Raw genomic sequence first — 22780 nt, forward strand, 5'->3', positions numbered from 1 at the left:
TTTTTTTGTGTTACTCACACTCACATCCAATTTTATTAATATTTGGGGGTCTCATGAAAATTTACGTTTGCAAATAACAATAATAAAAGGGTTCTATAAATACCAGTAGTGACGTACTTAATTCTTGATACGCGAATGTTTAAAATATGCCTCACCGGTCATACGGCATTTCACAGATTTGATTTTCCGGATACTTGCTTATTTATCAGCAAATAATTGCAGTTTGTCTCAATCGATAACTTAGTGTTCAGAAGTAAATGGCAAAACTTATTATAACATAATTGTGATACACTACAAAATAAAATGCGATCAATGACTTTAAGATATTTGTCTTGGAGGTCATTTGTCTGGGGGACGTAGTTCTGGTTCGGCACAAGCCCGAATATGCTAAAATATCGTGCTGGAATATATCTGAGAAGGACATTAATTTGGCTCGCCTATTGGTCACTATTGTATGCACAGTGTATGCATTCAATATATCATCTAATCTGATGTTTTTATACGCAACATTTACAAGCAACAGCATTATATTGCATTGAAAAGATATCGGAAATTTGTATCTGTTTTGTTTTCGATAAAGCAGAATATGTGGTTTCTCTGTATTATACTTGAAACAGACGATATGCAAGGACGACGCGATTGAACGAGTCTCGTGTATTTGCTTCGATATTGCACAGTTTGTCTAATTGAGCTATCGAACACAACACTCAATATAAAATTAGAAAACGGTTACATTGCTGTTTATTAAAACTGTGTCATACATTAAGACTGTGTCACATATGCTAAAAACTTAAGAAAAACAAAGTTTATTTTTAAACCGTTGTTTATATTTAACACACACCGATGACTATGATGCAACCAGACGCATCTAGGTTTGAGTAGTATTTAGGTTTTAAAAAGTTGTTAGTTAACATTTATCCGACTGACCCTAAATTTTTGCGAAAACCATTAATTTTCTTTTCCTTATTTCATGCTGAGTTTTCGATCATTCTTGCTTGATTTACTAAATAACTAATTAGATTATGGTAAGTTCTGGTATATTCGATTATATTAATTGAAATAACTTGTAATTTTATAAAATTAACTCAAACAAGTTAAAAAGTGATTCATTTTTTGTGAATGATATCGCATTATCTTGCTGAATTGGAAATTGTAAAAAAGTTATCGAAAAATAAATAAAGTTTAACCGACCTATCTAATGGAGATGTTGAGGAAACAAGTTACTTTTCAAAGGGTTTTTCACTTTAGCATAATCATGAAGTGAAAAGTAGGAGGCATGAACAAAAAGTACTTATTTATTCAAAATCATATCATACTATAAATATGAAATGGTATTACTGTATTCTAAACTCATTCAATATTTTAGAAGAGTAGAAATTTAAAAAAATAAAAGCAAACACATGGAAATACAAGACTCGTTTGTGTTTTCCGTTAAAAGCTATTAAAATCAACCGAAACAGTGTAACATACAGTTGAACTTTATTGACTGATAATGTATTAAAGGAAATAAGGGAATGTCTTTGATTAAAATATACAAAAAATACCATGTGGTGCCAGTGTCTATTTGCTTTATGATGACACAAAAATGAGTATGATTTTAATTTTAGGACATAAAGAAACTTACAGTGATTATTCCCAAAAGATTGCCATATTATTTTCGAACATGTGACTTGCTCAATACATATGCACATATAAACATTAATGGCATGATACCATTTAATTCCATAACGCGACAGCAAACGTCTTTTTGAGAGATTATTTTGGCATTCACATCAGAACAGAGATCCATACAAATGCATGGGCTAGTCTGTAAATTGATTTTATATCAGCACACGTTAATGACGACAAAACTTTCATGTCTAATGTAAAATAATGCAGAAGTGTGGTTTTGATTTTTTTTAAGCCATACGAATTACGAACACGATATTCTAATTTTCATGTGATGCTTTAAACTCGGAAATATATTTCCGATATTTCAAGGTAAATTGTTGACAACTGTAGGGATAACAGTAAAACCAAGACAATGATATTGTTTTATACGTTGTACGCGTGACGTATGAATGACGAACAAAGAAATGCATGATATCTAGTTATTTAAATGTAAAGATTTAATAAACGTTAATGATAGAGAGCATTTTAGAAGATGCCTTTCAAATCGTGTTTTCTGTATTCAAGTAATGTATTTTTATAGATCAGAATTGATGATCTCTAGACTAAAGTATGTGTAATTAGATACAGCATTAAGTTATCAAACAAGCTGGTTAACGGAATTAAATAAAGTTACCATAACTATATATTTTCGTTGGTATTTGATTATGATTTAGGTTTCCATTTGTATTCACATGTCAGCTGGCAGACTATTAATTCATCACAAATGCAAATTCTGCAACCCTATTGCATTTTGTTACAATGAGTATGTTTTGTTTATTGTTCTTTGAGCAAAAAGAAACTTTTATTGATGTCGAACGTCTAATTAAAAGCATGATTATTAGTCCTTTGTAAAAAAATGGAACCTTTTTGCATGGATAATATTTATAAATACGAAGTGACTTTAATTGTATTCAACACGAAAAGTTTGGGAATATAATAAGCTGAGCTAAGCGATTTTAAAAGACAAAACATCGATGTAATGTTTGAGCTAAATCCTCAAAGCAGTTAAAGGAGTTGAACACACACCTTCAGAACTATATGCTCTATAATAGACAAAGAACACTGTATACTAAAGCTCATCGCAGCTTAACATTATTTCTTTACGATAATCTACACCTGCAGTCACTCAACTTTGAATGTTTAAGCGGGATCCATTCAGTAGTAAAAGGTAGAAATAAATAACCCCCCACTATTTCGGTATTATATATTCATAATTAAAAATGTGGCCTTCAGAGTCTTCACATATGGTTTTTTTAATGTGACTTAGTGATCTAGATTTTTACCAACTTGGCCATCTCAGCCGAGACCTTATTTGGAACGAAAGATTTCACTTGCGCAAATTTTCTTATCAAGTTTCAAGGAGATTGAACAATAAGTGGGGCCTATAGATCGCTCATAAGCTTGTCTCAGTCTTAGACAATATTACATTGGGAATACATGTTGGCAATAGAGTGTAGTCAAAGTAAATGTTGACGAAGCTGGACGCACGACAAACTGAAGGATACAAGGCGATCACAAGAGCTCACCATGTTCCACGTTGTTCTCATGTGAGCAAAACAGATAAAAGGCCATGCCTCTGCAAAAACTGTCGCACCAAAATATTCCCTCTTTACAATCATCTACAAATTAAGTTCATTTATCTTTGAGATATAATGGTACCTTATACATATTTTTGATATTTCTCCAGAACATTAACTTCCCAAAATATCAAATGAAGTCTCAGCTGTAATAACGAGATCCTTTACCGATATTTCTAGAATTATATCTATTATACGTGATTTAAGTCATCTATCAACAAAAATGTACTTTTTGTATTACAAAACAAAACCTCCCAAACGTCAGGGTTTCATTACAAAACGACATATAAACCGTAAATCACAAAGAGGTCATTTCAATTTGCTCTGAAAATGATGGTGGTCGCAAACGGAAAGATTGTATTCAAGCAAGCGTACATGGTTTTAGATAAAGGACAGCCGAGTCAAAACATAAATACTTGAATGGTCATCATATGCTGAGTTGCTAGTTGACAGCTTCCAGAGTAGGTGATTGCACCAAACTATATTATATTGCGATAACATTAATTTAAATCATAACATGTGATCAAAAGGGACGATACTGAGGACAGTATTTACAGTGAATATTTACGGACTCTGCTCAAAGAGCTCATAAAATTATAAATGAACAAAATCAAACATGAAAGTGAAAAAGCGATTAAACTTTGACCGTTGATGTCACAGTTATCGAACAGTTTAACGATCAACAAATATATGTATATATTATTTGATTACAACTTTCCAATATTTAACTCGTGTATACGTTTTGCTTAGATAATGCGCTGGGTTTAAGTCTTATAAATCTGATAATGAAAGATGTACCTTATATCAAGGCAACAGTTTGCAAAAGCCTTTGGACCTAACAAGACTGACCTAAATACGATAACAAACATGCTATTACTTTGGCTTGCTGACTGAGTGATCGTTTAAATTACCTCAACCAAGCCAATTAGGACTGACCTGATATATTGCTGTGAAATGTGTCGTTTGCCATCTCAGTGCATTTATCGAACATCTCTAACATCTCAGCATGCATTTCCTCTGGTGTCAGGAATACCACGCCCTACAAAAACATGGAACAAATGCGTCAGCTATAAATTGTACAGTCTTGTACAGTTGGGTCCCCATCATATGTCGTTAAAGTGGGCGAACAGTGGAAAAGAACCAACAACAGACTAGTATACTAAGTGTACAGGTAAAACTTGTTTGTTTGATGTAGTATATTCAATATACATATATATTTAATTGTAATTGTGCTCATGTTAATGACCTAAATCTTGCTTTAATTTAACAATTATCATATTTATTATTATCATATTTAAATATACCAAACGTTTTAACAATAATTACTATAGTCGATTTAGGATTTATAACATTTATTGTCTACGCGTATATACTAGAATATAAATATGTATAATACCCATATAAAACCAATATAATATCTAACCTCAGCCGAAATAGAAACATACATTAGCAACAAATCTATATAAAAAGACATAGACCACAGGTGTGAATGGGATCCTTAACGATGATTTTTAATAAATAGAAAACTACATGTGCAACAAATGTATATAACAAGACATAGACCGCATGTGTGAATGGGGTCCTTAACGATGATTTGAAATACCAGACCAGGGATCATTTATGGATGGTTGATGAAATAAGAGTCATAACGTTTTGTTTGTGAATTCGTAAAATGTTTTGCTATTTACATTAATAAAGTTTTTTTACCACGCTTCTCTTATATTGAGTGTATACTCATTGGGTATATTGATAACTTTCTACACAATACATAACAAACATCTTGTCCGCACTAGCATGCATGTATTTCGACGAAGAAGCATTTATAGCCATTGTATCGGTAATTTATTTGACACGCAACGCAATTTCATTTTTTTTTAAGTATTAAAACGCTTTGTTAACGACCTTTAAAGAACATTAAACACGAGGAATTGATAGTTCCATTTCAATCGAATCCCTAAGATCCTATTCAATTAAAATGTTTAAAGCCATATTGGAAACGTATTTATCAAATAGTCCATGTTGCGACAACACTTTGAATATCTGTACTCGTCTTTTTGGTCACGTTTTGCTAGCTCACCAACGCATTTAAACCCGATATGTCTTTCTTTCAGCGTGCCAATGCGGTGATCCCAGTTCTATCATTGAATGTTTTAAATAGGTGTGCTGTTACAAAAGGAGTGGATTAAAAGAAGACATTCTCTTCTTATGGAGTATCTGGAGTTTAAGTGTTTGAAAAAAAGAACTACATTAACATTGTTTGTTAAAATTACGTTTTGAACTACGTAACAATTGTCGATCTTAGTCTGTGCTTGCTATTTTTATTAATTTACTAATTCAAATGAAAAATTAAGAAGTTAGCTTATACTTTAATTTTCATAAAGATGCATAAACAGTGATGCTTACTGTGTTTAATCACTTACAACACAATACGGTCATATAATTGCCAATGCTCATCTCAAGGACATAACATGTATCAAATATAAACAATACATGAAAAAAAAACAAGGTATTCAAATATACACAACGTACAATATATGCAAGATTTGCATATATTTAACATATACATATATATATTTACCATATTTATATATTTAATATAACTTCTTTGCCCCGTTGTTCCGACTTAACTTCACTTTTTTTTCTTTTTCAAGCTATCCAATACAATTGTAAAACGACAAAGTTTCTCAATGGATATTCCGTTATTTGCATATTGAGGTATCCGTACATTCTCGTCGCAAAGGCAAGAGCAAAGGAAATCGCCAGCAGATTAACAGTTTAAGAAACAAAATGACAGGCTGTCAATTTCCATAAATGCAATAATTGTGAATTCTCGGAATCGAATTGAAGATACTTGTTATTGCTCATTTTCTGACAGGTTCTCTGAAACCATAATATGAATAGGAAATTGGGCACACTTTCTTGCATTAACTTTGCTAAGAATAGCGGACGTTATGAAATAAAAAGTCTAGCATCTATACGTCTGAAGGTATAACATATGCCAAGAAAGGCTTTTGTGACAGTTATGGTATATAATGTATTTGTTCGCATAGTAGACGTTTTAAGTTTAATTTACTATTAAGTAACCACTGGCAGATATAATACCTAACAAATAACGCAGCATGTTAAACAATGCAGTGTACTCAACATGGATTATGATTTATCCGCCGTGTTACGTTTGTGTTCGTGGAATTATTCGTATGCATTTTTTCAACCATCGAAGTATAACCACTTTTTGTTTTTTAAACAAATGGACTTAACAATAGTAATAATAACAATACACAGTATAACTTAACATTACATAGTGTACCTTTAAAGTTGACACTTTGTTTTTAAATCTTTGAAATGTATTCAAACGAAATCCAAAAAGATTCAATTCAACTCGACAATCTATTTTGCGTGATAAGCGTTTCATTCTATTTCGGTGTTCTACAGGGAACGAATTTATATCAATAATTTCATTTCATGTTTCATTTGATAAACCTGACAGTGAAAGGAACGAAATCGAATTTCAAACAAGTTAAAACAATTTTGTTAGATACAATTCACTGACACCTCTAGCGTGTGACACTTCAGCTCAGTGTATAAAAATATCATGTACTTTTAATTTAATTAAGAATAAATCGAAGGGCAATAAAAACGCAAATAAATTTCCAAATGCTTTAACACGCGAATGCCTTGACTACGTTTAATAATGAACGTGTTTTAAAACATCAAATCTGGCATAGTTGTGCTTGAATTGAGTAAGGAATATATTTATCGTTATATTTAGAAAATCGGCACATTTTTTTGCAATAATCCAAAATGGCATATTCGGGCGCATAAAACCTAATCGAACAAAATATTCCTACAAACTGTTATATTAATATAAAACGTGAACCACTATATTGCATGTTTGAACAAACAAAAGACAAACAATCAACATAATACAGTGGGAATACATAATCATTTTGTTAAGATTCTGCGATTGTCGCGTCATGCATCCACGCGATGAAATGAAACGTGTTAGTGTCTGTTCTGCAAGTTTTATGAAAAATAATTACCAAAGATAATAAATTTCAGTATTCAAGCACATATAATCTGCATATAAATGGTTATTTTCTGTGAAATCCGTAAATTACATCGACAACGTATTTACTTATTAAAACCCTGATAACTTATAAAAAAAAGTAATATCATGATTTTTGCATCCGCGAAATAAATTTAAGGATGATTTTACGAAAATTGAAATAATACCTTAAATGAAATAATAATTTGCAGAGAATCACATGTCATTTTAAGTAATGTTGCTTAAACATCGTATCAAATAAACAATGCTTGAACCAAGATAAAAAACGCACTGACTGATTAGGTGAAATCAATAATCGGGTTTCGAAACATCTTTTTCTAAAGTAACCTATTTGAACTATTTCCGTTTAAAACAAATCAATAGTTCCTAAAATAACTGACACTTTCTAGACGATGTATCCTTTCTACAAAACCACAATCCATTATATAATTTTCTGATAAATAGTTCAAGGTTATAGACACACTATGTCTCCAAATGTGTGGGTGACAAGATAACGGGTGATTGTGGGTGACAGAACAACGGAATATACTAATTTAAACATACTTCACAGTCCGATGGCTCCGTCAATAAAATGGCGATGCATTTTAAAAATCCAAGGTTTCATTACATGTTATCATTCTAGTTTCCCATTTAAATATTACCATTACATTCCAAGCTATTTGCAATAAAACGCAATTTCATAGTCTTTGACGATAAATGTTTCTTGAAATTATATTTTGTTTGATTCTAATTCACAATGATGTAGTTTAAATATGAAGACTGTGTGGACCTGGTCGCCCTTAGATTATTCGCCTTACGTAACATAAGACTGCGAACATTTAAACTAATTTTGTTAATGATATTGTCATTACCATCCTACTTCTTAACACATGCACCCCCTACCGAGACATCCTAAAGCAAAATTACACGAGTTTTAACTGTTCCTAAATCAGTTGACTCAGGATGATTTGAATTGTCGTTCCAATGGTGTTTATAAGTGCTGCTCCTGGAGAATTAATAGTTGTATTTTATCAAGTGGTCTCTGCAGTTTCTCCTCAGAGGATGTTGAATATGCGCATTTAAAAAAGACGAAACCACGAGTAAACCATATCATCGACATGTTAACTGTGTTCATAAAGGTCGAATCGAGAAGTGAAATACTTTGAAGCTGAAGTGTATAAGTGTATCTGAAGTGTGCCACTTCGTTATTTAGTTAAAGTAAGTCCGTTCTCAAACCAATCATAGGTAGTAATAGGGAAGAATGCAAATAATATGCGTTTTGCAATCCGTTTTGTGAATATCAAATGTACTTAAGTCGATTGAAATTGAGTTATTTTGTCTTGAGGGTTATAAACGTAACATTTACTTGTATTTGAAATATAAAATGCTCAAAGGATAAATACAAAGTGATCTTAGGTAACACTGCAGATCGGTACGGTATAATGTACGGCATTAAAAACCATTGGCCACATGCATTACATAAACGATATGTAGACGTTAATGAGGGTGTATTACCTGATTATGCCTAGTGAGTATCACGTTTTTAATATGGGTAGTAAAAATCGCAAAGGTGAGTCAATTTTCCAGATATACATGTGTCAACTCCGGTAACGATTCTGACAATTAGTATTACTATTAATGCCAATGGGTTACAGTAGTATGTTTCGAATTTAACTAGCAAAGGAACAGAAAAATCGATCAACAGATTTGCCCTAACCAACGTGGGACACAACAAATAAAAGCAATGCTATCCTTTTGCAATAACACGAACTAGTTACCGTTCATAAATGGGCTAATAAATTACTGTGTTTTTGTGAAGATAAAAAACACACTCTTATCGATCCATGGAATAAAACAAGCAAACAATTAAGACTTGTTCTTAGATTTATTGACATTTCATTGTAAGACCCGTGTGTTGCTATGTTATATAAAAGTATCTGTCAATTGGTACATTCGCTTGTTCGTCGTCTTACTGGCTTAATCCTGTCACCGCCTTATATTTCAGACAGAGTGTCACGTATGTGGCATTATATAATCAAAAGTAGTTATCAGAAAGTATGGTGTTGCATTTTTTTCTTGTACGGAGTATTTCGCAAAGGAGCGTGTTTCCAAACATGCAGTAACATGCTTAATTAATATTTATCTGATTTTTTTTTGTTAAACTCAAACAGGGTGCTTGGTTAGGTTTTAATATGATTTTATGTTCGAGGAAGCAAAATAAATTTGATATCAATTAGCATATATAACTATATTATTGATTATTTATTTTCATTAAAATGCCAATATAATTGCTTCTAATCATGATTTAAACGTTGTTTTTTAATTATTGGTCATTTACAAAAAATTAGAGACGCTGAAAATGTGTTCAATGTATAAAATGTATCGAGTTCAGAAAATAAGCATTAGCCTTTTTAAAGATATGATTAAAGACCTGCTTAAAGAAGAGCAAATGATTAAAGTTACCGGTAAGTTCAATCCCCCAATAGTCTCGTGCATCATTTTGGTGATAAAAGATACGGATGCTGCTACAGAATGAATTAAGAGTGCAGAAATTTACGATAACATAACATATATGCTTACTTAAAATGTCAGATGTTGCCACAAGCAAATATAAATATTACTTGTCAATTACATACGCAAAGTATCAACCATCCGGCATATTTGAGAAAAAGACACTTCTATGCTCTAAACATGAAAATCAATTTATGAAGGCAACAATCTCTGATACCTGATTAATACGGTGATATTATGTAAATGATTCTCACGAGCGTCATGATTAAGAAATGAGCCAAGATATGCATTGATATACAGCATAACAGTTTTTATGTTAGCATACTTCTACTTCTTCAACCCCATCTTTTAATAAAAAATAAAATATAATGGCCACAGCTCTTTATTTTTTAAATGAATATTGTGTATGACACTTGACGTTTTTATAATGATGTCATGTATTCTTGGACTACACTTTTTTGTAAATACGTATGTAGCTGTTTTGAAGCTTTTTGCGATTAAAATATCATCAGGTACCTTTTCTCAGGTTGATGTGAACGTAGAAGTATAATTCAAATTCGAACATACATCCGTTTCGATTGTAGTATCATACATAACATACTCACTTACTACTTGAGGAAAGCGCTATGTACGAATACCTGTGTTGAAAGGTCGTTCGAATAAACGGCATGATGATAATGACTTTAATATTTATTGCTCAATATTCTTATATCATTTAATTGAATAAAACATTAAGCATGTTGTTATATTGATATATGTCTTGTATATGTAGGATAAATGATGTATTTTTCACAAAGACAATAAGCTAAGAATAATTTTATACCTGTTGCAATTATCAAACTACATTTTTTTCATTTTATGATCACTATGTATTAACCTTATCCATATGGCATTTTCACTAAAATATGTTGTATTTCGTTCCTTTTTAAAGTGATATTTCTTCGAAATGGTGTATGTTTTGTATTTAATTAAAACGCATGCTGTTATTGCATATGTATGTTTATGACGATGAGCTGTATATATGCTTACGTCGAAATAAATTAATATGTTCTGTTCTGTTCTATACATTCGTAAATGCAAAGTAAAGTAATTGACCGAAAACCAGAGATCAGACAACATTTCTTTGGCAAATGAGGAATAATTATTTGGCCATTATTTAAAGAAGCCTTATGATATTGGGCAGATTATCAAACTAGGTGGTGATTATATGCGCACGAACATCACCAGCATCCGATGTAAACTATCGAGTTTAGCAGCATCTAGACATTTAGTCATTTAGACATTTGCATCTAGATTGAAGTTCTCATTGCTCTTCGGCTATTTATTGAACACAAGATATTATGCCAACATCATTATTAGCTATTAGCATGATGATTCAATGAAATAACTTTGAGTTTTTGAGCGGACATTGTTTCTCTGGACGTCGCCTGCCCACCAGGGGGGTTCCCATAATTTTTTAAACGGTCGTATAGATAACATCAAATTTTTAATATTGTGGCCAATTGAGCTTATAATGTTTTCTTGTGCTGTAAAAACTGTACTTTTGCACTGAATAGGCACATGAATCATTAATTGAAATACATATAATAACAATAAAGAGGATACAGATATAAACAGTGTGCCTGCTCTGAGGTTCGACCAAGGGGCCTTTAGACGCACTGCGTTCGCGCCACCACAACTCCGCGAAAGCTTTTGCATTTGTTGTGACAGTTTAAACACTATGCCGGTAATATACGTTTTTGCTGTATTACCGATGCATTGCTAATGCTTTATAATTTTTCCCATTTCGAATTAGCAAACGACGTACATATACATTTCTATGTCAGGAGGTTTATTGAGTTTTTAATATATTTGATATATTCATTTTTAATATATGACTGTTCTGACCAACGAATCAAACTCACACGTGGTTAGCGTGTGGCTATGATATTAATTAGTGAAAACATAATTTTGAATGATAAATAATCATATTATAACGAAAAATCTAATTTTCTGAAAAACTAAATTTCACTATCAAATATATATATATATAACAAAGTATTCAACTAAAAATCACCCGAAAACAGGGTGCATCGCTTTGAACAGCCTTCACTTCATCAATTTTGCAGCGATTTTCATGAACCCGGTCTTATTCAACGCAGAAACGAATTTCCTTTGGAAATGTATATATCTTGTAATATTGCTACACATGTTGGGTCAAATTTAATTTTAAGAAATAAAACGTTATACAATTCGCGTGACCTACTTGACAGCGATCAGACAGGATTCATGAATGAAATCTCCAGGTGTAAAGACACACCTTCGCATTGGACCAATGACATCACTCGTGTGTTTGAAATGTCAGTTAGTTGAAATGTATGTAAACAAGTGCTTCAAACGGCGCTGGACAGTTAGTTTTGATGCATAATGCAACGGCAAGCACGGTAAGAATTTTTTTTTCATACGTTTTGTTGAATTATGGTATCGAGGTCCGTGAACTTTGCAGTGAAAATGCCCTTTACTCCGTGAAGAGTTCAGTCTTATATCCAGTCTGATCGATGTCAAGTGTGTCACGCGAGTTGTGTATCGTGTTATTTCTTAAAAGTTGACCCAGTATTTGTATATTGCAAGACCTCTATATTTCCAGAAAGGAAATTCGATGTATGCGTTGAATAAGACCAAGATCGTGAAAATTGCTGCAAAATTGATGAAGTAAGGCTGTTCAAAGCGATTCACCCTGTTTCCAAGTCTCCAAGACGCTCAATTTTCTTATTTAAATCTTTTAATCAACAAAGGCTTACAATAGACTTTGGCAATCATTTAGTTTTTATAATTTCATGTGATACTGATACACAAAGAATTCATGATTTCATCAAAATACACATAATAAATAAAAATCAAATACTAGTATTTATAACTTGCTTAAAAATGAATTTGGGACAATACGAAACCTCATTTTCATAGACTCTGTTTACAACGCTTTGTTGGCACAAGTAAACACTCGATTGAATATTTGAATTTAGATATGCACCTCTAAACTCGAATGTATGTATGTATTTATTTTGACCTTGCGGTCAAGGATAACCCATGAAAGTGCAAGCACTTATTTCCAATGGGGTCCTTTGGTTTTTGCTGAAGAGACAGCAAGCAGAAGAGACAGTATTGGGATACAAGGAATCCGGGTGCGATACCCTAGCTCTTTGCGAATAGATACCTTGGTTCTTTTACGTGCTCAGTGTATAGCACCGATACACGCGAGAATTACCTGGGTATCATACCAGTACATCTCTAGTTGGGTGGGAAACACTTGAAGCATTTCTGAAATTTCCAGTGCCCCGGCCGGGATTTGAACCGGGGACATCTGGAATGGTAGACCAGAGTGTTACCACTCGACCACCGCACCACCCATAAGTACCGAAGTACGGAAGTACGTAGTTATTTTTCCAAATAATATAAATAAGAGCATAGACGTTACCAACACAAATAAATAATATTTGTAGTGAAGGTCAAACATGAGAAATACATTCAAATGCCTACCATTTCTAAGCTTTCACCTTAGTGTTCCTGACGCAATTTAAAGTAGTGCTTTCCTTTCATGCATTCATGTATTCTAGTGGCAATTCTAAAAAACATAGACACAGCCACATTAATAAATATTCTTGAAAGAAAAAGAACGCTGTTTTTGTCACAGTTCAACCCAATTTTACGGTAACAAATATTTGCAAACAATATTACATAAATTGCATTCCAAGTTGAAGTTGTGAGTTTTATAGCAAATTTCACCCAAGACAATTCAAAGTAGATGTTTGATTGTGTTGGTTTCTATATAGTTGTTTCGTGCAGTGGATGTCGAAGCCAATGTCAAATAGAGATTTGTGTACACATGACATTTGAATCACATAAATATTTAAACATTTCAACGTATGTAATGATATTCTGTTAATATTGTATGCGTGAAAGAAAAGCACACACGAGTAGAATAAACTTAACGGTATAACTGATTACGGTATTATCATTAAAATATGATTTTAAAGATACGTATATACTTACATGTAACCGTGCATTCAATCGATTTCTTCAATCCCATATATTGTATGGTAAATGTCGCTTTTCTATTAAAATTACTAAATTTCAATTATAAAAAGGCTATTTAAAATATAAACTGTATCTTTTATGTGTGGACGGTAGAGTTTTTTATGTAATCCTCGTACATATATTAAAACTAGGATAGTAATTGACGTAAAAAAACATATAATTCCTAAACGCAGCTGAAATGAAATGAAAAATGTAATGTGAAATTAATTGGAAAAAGGCCACATGTGTGAATGAATTGGTTAATGATGATTTTTACCGTTTACCAGAGAGTATTTATGGATTTTTGGTGACACAAAAGTTATTATTATATGTTGAAACATATTTTTAAATTCGTGTATTGCTAAATAAATTGAAAGAGGTTCTCTAACAAGGCTGCTATGATATTGTATAGTCCCATCATGCTGTGTTGTTTTAACTTTATATCGAGTTTATTGTATTTAAAAACATCTTAATTCTCAGGCATTATACGAACATATTGTTCCGTTATTACGCCAATTTTTAAACCTTATATATTGGTTTACTGTGGTCAAAACATACACGTTTATGTTTCACACAAGCCGAAAATGTACGTTATGAGCATTACAACGCCAATAAATGTTTAAAGTATTTTTGTGTGTAATCTGTTAATAGTAGTCCACCATTGTGAATGCGCCAAAGCAATTTGCTTCAGTGAAGTGTAAGGAATAAACCATCATAACTTTACGTTTCCATTACAAGTTTACATTTATCAAAATGACAACAGCATTCGGATCCATAATAGACATACATACCTGAATGAAAAGTAAATCTTTTAACTCGGGTATCGTATTATTATCTAGACGATTGACATCATTGCACACAAAGGCTAATACTTGTTTAGGAAGAAAATACATATTTGCCTAAATTGTAATTGGTCAATAGCAATACGATAGTCCATAAGTTCAAAAACAACTTAGAAAAGCCAGAAAATCATTAAGTATATAAAGTATGTAATGAAGCTGTGTAAAGTTTTGTAAGATAGATGTCTTATTTAAACACCTTTTTCTGACCGCGGTGTCATAGGTTTGTTTTCCTGTACTTCTAACTCTTATTAAGAGCATAACAATTTAAATTGTGATTCAATAGATATTACAGCAGCTTTAATTTAAAAATTCTCCCGTTTCTCTGCGTTGACGGCGTTAACGAAATAGAACAAGGAAATATATAGTTTTTATTCTATAAATCCACAATTTCTTTTTAAAAAATGTCATTGTTTTATGTAGTTATCTTCCTGCATTCGCCTGTGTAATCAAGTCTTGAGCTATATGTTCGTAGTGTTTTCGTTGTTTATTAAAACAGTACACGTTATATTTGTATGACGTATTCATGATAACCAGTTCTATAAGCCATTGCTAGGTGATTGAATGGTTTATGAGCTTAAATCATGTTCCCATTTGCAAAGAAAAATTGTCCACGTACCGTTAACAGTTTGGTCTGTTAAAATGATTTGAAAAATTAAATACAATTTATTTATATAATTATTAGCCATTTTACATATCATGTTCATCGATGTGTGATTTTTAATGTGATATTTACTTCAAAAACACGATCTGTCCCTAACGTTGTAAATGCTCATCATAATTTTACCTAATGAATAATTTCTACAGGAATACGATAGTCTTCATGTTATGTATTTTTCAAAGCTGGGCAACACAATCGTAAAACATTGCTGAGTATGAATCGGTTTATCGTGCATGGACGATTATACTTTCAGTTTCCCGAAATCCTCGTCGCAAATGTAAAATAATACGAAACTTCTAGCATACTAACCAGTGTTAAAACATTTTAGTTACACAATAATTGCGAATGATTTGAATCTAATGCAGATAACGGCTTCTGATTATTTTATGAAAGGTTCTGTGAATATATAATAAATGATATCTGGAAACGACTGCTTGCACAGAGGTTGCTTATATTTTCTGCCAATGTGGAATTAAGAGTCGATCAGTATAACAGATAAAGATACATCTTATATTAAGTAGGGGTTGTAAAATAACGTACGGTATTTTCTTTTAGCAAACGGTATGGTCTTTCTCGTATAGAGCCAGATTTAAATTATCAACAAAATTGCCATGAAATACCAATTCAGCAACTAAGAATGCTGCATGAAACACATTAAGCAGTGTGATAATATATAACTGTGACTTTTGTCCACTTACATTCACTAACACATATTTTGTACCATGTTGTGGTAACAATAATTACTACTTTTAATATCATGTTAGTTGTAAAATAGTTTTACTTCAACTTGCGTGCTGCGTTCGGAAATAAAATATTTAAATGGCGATCAAACGAACTTTCAGTAAAATGTAATTAACCCATATAACAAATTTAGCGTGATAAGTGTTTCATTTCTATTTCGAGGTTCAATAATGAACAAAAAATTATGCATAAACAAGACTTATTCCAAGCAATAAAGTCCCCTTCCGGTGAAACTCCTCCATTTTCAGCAAATTTTAGTCTATTTGTTGCGACAGCAACCATAATTCTTGACTTGAAAACAAAATGATATGACGTGCATAATCTCCATATTGCCATCTCTAAATGTTACAAATTTCATGAAAAAATATGAAGAACTTTTAAAATTATCGCAGGATCCAGAAAAGTGTGACAGACTGACAGACAACTGACAGACAGAGCGCAAACCATAAGTCCCCTTCGGTTTCACCGGTAGTGGAAATAATAAACATTAAAATTCAGACGAAGGTAGACAATACAAGCGGAAATTAAAACCCATACACGTTTTGAGTACACACATGAATGCCAATACTATTTCATGTATGTTTCGGTTTATTTCTCATTGATTCATCATCATAATCGATTTTTCTTTGTATATAAAATCCACAAATATGGTTTAATTGAACTATGAACAGCAAAATCAAATTATTTGTATTTGGATTGATTCCAGCTGTATATTTGTATTGAGTACCTTAAATGTATTTAGACAATCACCACCGACGTCGAAGCTTAGAACGATACGTCACATTTGCGTTTTACCATACATAGCGAAACACTTCCCCAGCCGTACATACAAGTAATTGTTTTCTCTATTACAATGCAGTCATATGTTGAGGTATACATTAATAACGGTTTGCACGACTACCTACCCTACCTTTGGCAATCTCATTGTCTCCTCGATAAGGAAGGTTAAGGTTTAAAAAAAAAAATTAAAAAAATCATCTTTTTTTAAGAAGCCGATTGCAATACACATTTTCAAGATGCAAAACTATCAGAGATTATGAAAAAATCATTCAGAGGCTTCAATACTTGTGTAGCCAAGCATTTAAGATTAGCTTGATTATGTAGACGTCAGCAATTTACGTGTGTGATGCTGTATATCAGTATTTGAAGGTTTTTGCTTGACAAACAATTTAATTTTGTTAAGGTTTTTACATTAAATTCATCACAATTTAATTTATCAGCAATTGTTACACAAATTTAATTGTTCCCTGATTATATAAAACATTTTAAACACAATATAAAACAAACAAACGATCATCAAAGAATGCAAATTAAAAATTCAAGGTATGTTATTTCGAGTTATGAACCTGTACTTCGCACCAGGGGCTTGCATTCCTTAAAACACATTAAAGTCGTATGTTTTCAGAGTCCGATCGACACTAAATTGACACTAATTTATATGCTTATTCTTAACTAAGCTGTTTGGTTTCCAGGTATTAATGGCCTATTCTACATTCAAAGTACGTGACACATTCACCCGTTTTCAAATTGATATAAACGCATACGTTATGAAGAGAATTCAAGAACAGTAAGGTTATTTTGGAACATTTACAATATTGCAGGAATAAATGAATGGAAATGTAGAATATTTGTACCATAATAACTACTAATTACCCATCAGTGTTTGGACACTCTAAATTTTCGGACAACCTCTTTTTTCGTTACTATTAATTTTCGGACATGCGGGTTTTGGTTTATCATATATGACTCTAAATTTTCGGACAGTATATTTAACAGCGCTATTTTCCAGATTTTTGCCCTGATTTTGCTTATCTTGTTACACTTCGATCATGGATTTTTACAACCGGATTAAGATCATAAAACAAGGTAGATAGATGCCTGAGGGCAAATGAGCTTAACAGTTGCGTGCTTGTGTAAATAACAATTTATAATGGAAGAAAAACAAACGATTCACCTAAAAGCATTTGAAATGATATCGTTCTTTCATGGAAGAAGAATGTGAAATGTTTTTACATTTTTGTTTTGTATCATTTCAGGCAAGAGTATGCAAGACATGAAATAGTTTTTATTTCAAAGCAGAGAAAGAATAGTTTAATCACAACAAAAGTATTGTGCATTTATTCATTGCTTTTATTGCAATATGATACAATTTTTTAACACCGAATTAATGTCTCTTAAATTTCGGACACCTATACTTTCAGTATCTACATTTTCGGACACGAAAACATAATCATATTTAAGTGTCCGAAAACTTATGTAATTACGGTAATCAGTTGTAGAGAATCATCTGCTCACGAATATTGAAGTTATTTTGCCTCACCTTCATTCAAATTGACAGTGCTACAACTATGTTAAACCACAGATACGTGTAACTACAACCCTAATCAATCACCGCGCCTTTAAAACATCATTTTGTCAATTAACCAATCTTAATCATTTTAGTCTGTTAGAAGTAGTTCGTAAAAACTCTGATGAGGATGCATCCGTGATACAAACTTATAATAAACTACATACTGTCTGATAATTACTTTAGAATCTGGATTCCGTCTTACGTTATCTTGCATTTCCCCAATATTTGGGTGACATAATCAAGCCGCGAAGGAGACAGAAAACGGAATATACTAATTTCCACCATACTTAAACATACTTTGCACCGAATGGTTACGTCAGAAAAGTTTCATTTCATTTGTTCTCATTTACAAAATCGCTGTCTTGATAAGATTTCAATTATTTTGTGTTTGAAAGAAAAGCAAGGTCACATTACCACCAATCGGTATTTTGTTTACATTTAACTTGACAGTTAGTCAAGAAACTGTTATATTATCCGTTAACAATAGTGTTATTATCAAGAAATAAAGCCTGATAAATATAAATGTTCTAAATGTTATAATAGTTTTATTTTTGACTGATGTTGATCATTGTTTTCTTTTTTGTTACTTAGATATACAATAAATCAATTAAGCGTGTTATGATCTCGTTGTCAGCATAAGATAGAAGTTATGCATACGAACTTTTCTTAAATTTATAGACACAAATGCCTGTAGTTCGTCTTGCGTTCGTTGATATACGTGTTTAAGTTATCTTGTCATGATACCATTATTCATTCCCTTTTTTATATAACAAAAACGCACACAATCAAGACGGATTTCAAGTTTCACTGAAATGACTTGTTTTAAAGTTCAACTGATTCTTGAACATGACTTATTGCTTTTTGGCACCAAAGTATCAGCAAGTTTGTCTCTCTTTTAGACCATAAAGCAAGATTTAAACGCAAATTAAATAAAGATATAAGAGAATTTCTCAAGTAAGCTGAAATTGATCACTTTTTAAATGTCATACCAGACAGAGTGCAGCAACATGTTGCCTATAAATAGAGTTACAATGGCTATGTGCAAACAGCATAAAACCAGAACAGCCTGCGAGTAAAATTTTTATGCTGTTTGCTTCTCATCATTATCAAAGGTTTGGAACTTAAAACTTTAAAACTTGAATCTAGCAAGAAAGGTCTTTAATTAAATTTAATGGTCTAAGGGACTACTAACACATCGAAATAAGTATCTATGTGGTATAGGGTTAAAGTTCAATATTTTATATTTTTGATTAACAATCAATCACACTGTCGAGAAACAAAAGGGTATTCGTCAAGGTGAATCACAGTGATAAAAATAAATAAATCATGCACAGTTACAACTCCAATTATCAATGAAGGGAGAAATAAATAGATAATTAAATGTCGGTGCAGAAAAGACACAATCTAGTGAGATTCGTGAAATAAGAAATGCGAACAGTAATTATTGCATTTACTGTGCTATGTCTGAGTCGGGATTTCGTGCACATGCGATTGAACTTAACGTTTCCTTAAATCCTTGCCGCAAAGCAGAAAGAGATTACACAATCTCTAGCAGACTAACAAGATAAAATCAAAACGACAGACGGGATTTTTTTACCACACAATAATTGCGAATACTTGTTATCGAATTGAAGATAATGGGATGTATTTATTTTTATGACAGGTTCTTTGATAATTAAATAATAATTCTTAACTGGAAACGGCGGCTTGCACCAATCTTTCTTAGAATAGCGGTCATGTGTTATAAATAGTCGAGCAGAAGCACAGTATGACAAGAAGCATTTGTAGTGATACTAACGGTATTTTATTATTATTATTTTATATGTATATGGTGTTTTTTCGTATAGAGCATGATTTTGATCATAAATAACCATGTAGTACGAAGATTGCTGTGCGAACTAATATACACAGTTTCATATATTTATAATATATAAGTGCAACTTGTTCAACGTTATTGTCTTTATTTATATGAGCATTGTTCTGAGAAAACTGGGCATGTGCGTAAAGTGTCGTCCCAGATTAGCCTGTGTAGTCCTCACAGGCTAATCAGGGACAACACTTTCCGCCTAAACGGTAAGGAGAGACTTCCTGAAAACCAAAAATACCATAACAGCGAAAAGAGTCGTCGCTGATTAGCCTTTTCGGACTGCACGTGCTAATCTTGGACGACACTTTACGCACATGCATTATGCCCATTTTTCTCAAAACGCGACACATATGTATATCAATCTTTTTTGTGTGAATTATGCAGCATATCAAGAATTTTGCTAGCCAAGCGTTCAATATCAGCTTGATTTTTGAGACATAAGCAACAGGCGTGCGGTATTAGTTACACAAGCATTGGAAGGTTTGTGTTCGTAATTTTTTTTTGTTTTCTATGCTCTTGCATTGAGTTCAGCACATTTCATATGACAAAGAATGTACAGAAATCATTTTATTATGGATCTGTATACACATTGTATTTGGCATTGATAATATAGCACATTTTAAACATAAACAAAACATGTTGAACTGCAGATACATTACATGAAATTCCAATCAATCATCGCACTTTTAAAATGTCATCTTCACAGGTAACTAATTATTCATCATTTAGTTCGAAAAATCTATCGAAGGTTCAAGACGATGAATCCGAGCTAGAAAATAATAATCAACCACATACTTTCCGATGATCACTTTAGAGTCTAGAATCCAACCTACTTAATTATCTTTCGTTTCCTAATATATGTATGACATGATTAAGTCATTGAGGAGACATAAAACGGAATAGACTAATTTGGAACATACTTTAACATACTTAGCAGCAATGGTTCTGTCAGTACAATTACATTAAAAGAAACATTTGTTGAATTTCAATTGTTCTCATTTCCATATCGCAATCATGAGAGTCCTATGCTATTTGTTTAGGGCGATAAGGTAATGTAACCGCGCATTAGTTTGTTTGCATTTAACTTGATTGAAATGCTTTCTCTGAAACTGAAATCCGGGACAATTTTCACTATAAATGTTGAAATATCAATATGTTATTACTGATGGATTTATGCATTCTAAATTTCATGATTTTAATTGTGAGCGATCTTGACTATTTCTTGCGTGTTTGTTCCAAAGATATACAGTAAGTTTATGATTTGTGTGATGAAAACATTATAAGCTGTGGACCTAAATGGCTAAGACGTTTCTGAAATTCGTAGACACACGTGCCTGTATGTTATCATGAGCTCGAAGATAAACGTGTTAAATTGTCTTGTCAAATATGTCAAGATATCATTACTCAGTACAAGTTCCTTTAACAAACGATAACGACGAATCGATGTTTCCCTGAAATGATTTGTTGTTGACAGAGTCAACCGGTTTTTGAAAATGACTAATTGCCATTTCAACCAAAGTATGTCTTTGTTCATGAAAACCACAAAACACTGTTGAAAAAGCGAATTTTATCAAGATATTGGATAGTCTCTAAAAATGGATATGCAATAATAAGTGTTCCTGTCATACTAGGAAATGTACAACGAGGTTAATAGACCAATTCGAAATTTTGAATATACAGTAAAACATGAAAACAACAGTCAGTCAAGGGAAATGACCAAAGTGACCGTTGTCCACAGTTGTCCGTTGTTTTTGGATCACATGTTTAAGATGGTTGGTCAGTTTGTAGTATTGCTACGTCCGTTACCCCACCAAGTCGTTTGCATACAGTGTAAACAAATGCTCATTGCCGATAACTAAGCATAATAACAGAATCAACTTGCATTGAATAATACTGACTACTATCTTATAAATTGATTTTATTTCATATTATTAAACTAAAGCAATGACTTTATCAACGCTAGTATAATTGTTTACTCGTGCATTTCGTTCATTCAGTAAATAACGCTTGTCACGTGCCATTGACGTTACGTCCGAACAAGTCTAAAAAGCGGATTCGCTGTCATAAACCGATCACATGTAAATTAGTTTAGTCATTGGTTTACAAATAAAAACATTGAATATGGTAGACAAGTAGTATAAATGAGTTACTATTATTTGAGTAGTTCAATATGGTTAACCGTTCGATTGTAACTAGATGTTCAATCAATTCAAAAATATTTTCGTTCTAATAGTGATTCCAAGATTGTATATTTTGACAACCCAATCACCTACACCATTAAGAAACAAATGTGTCTGCGCCTTAGTCGATCCTAGTTTATCAAAATAGTGATACGAAGGAAATCATTTTAAAATAAAATTACGAGGCAATTAGCATACATAAATTGGTGGATATATGGTCGTTTTGTATGTCAAAGTAAAAGATCGATTGTGTTTCGAAATTTGAACAATATATATTGAAAATTAAACATCTTGCCTTAGACATAT

At 32.2% G+C, this 22780-nt stretch overlaps 1 protein-coding gene across 1 annotated transcript in view; it reads right to left on the bottom strand.

Annotated features, from left to right (window-relative positions):
- LOC127856582 (secretin receptor-like) overlaps positions 1-22780 on the bottom strand; it is a 69865-nt gene that overhangs the window by 39908 nt on the left and 7177 nt on the right. The window contains exon 2 of the mRNA XM_052392878.1: positions 4164-4266. Coding sequence (XP_052248838.1) covers positions 4164-4266 — 103 coding nt within the window. The remainder of the gene's footprint in view (positions 1-4163; positions 4267-22780) is intronic.

The sequence above is a fragment of the Dreissena polymorpha genome, chromosome 13 (assembly GCF_020536995.1).
Source record: "Dreissena polymorpha isolate Duluth1 chromosome 13, UMN_Dpol_1.0, whole genome shotgun sequence".
In the NCBI taxonomy this organism is placed as follows: domain Eukaryota; kingdom Metazoa; phylum Mollusca; class Bivalvia; order Myida; family Dreissenidae; genus Dreissena; species Dreissena polymorpha.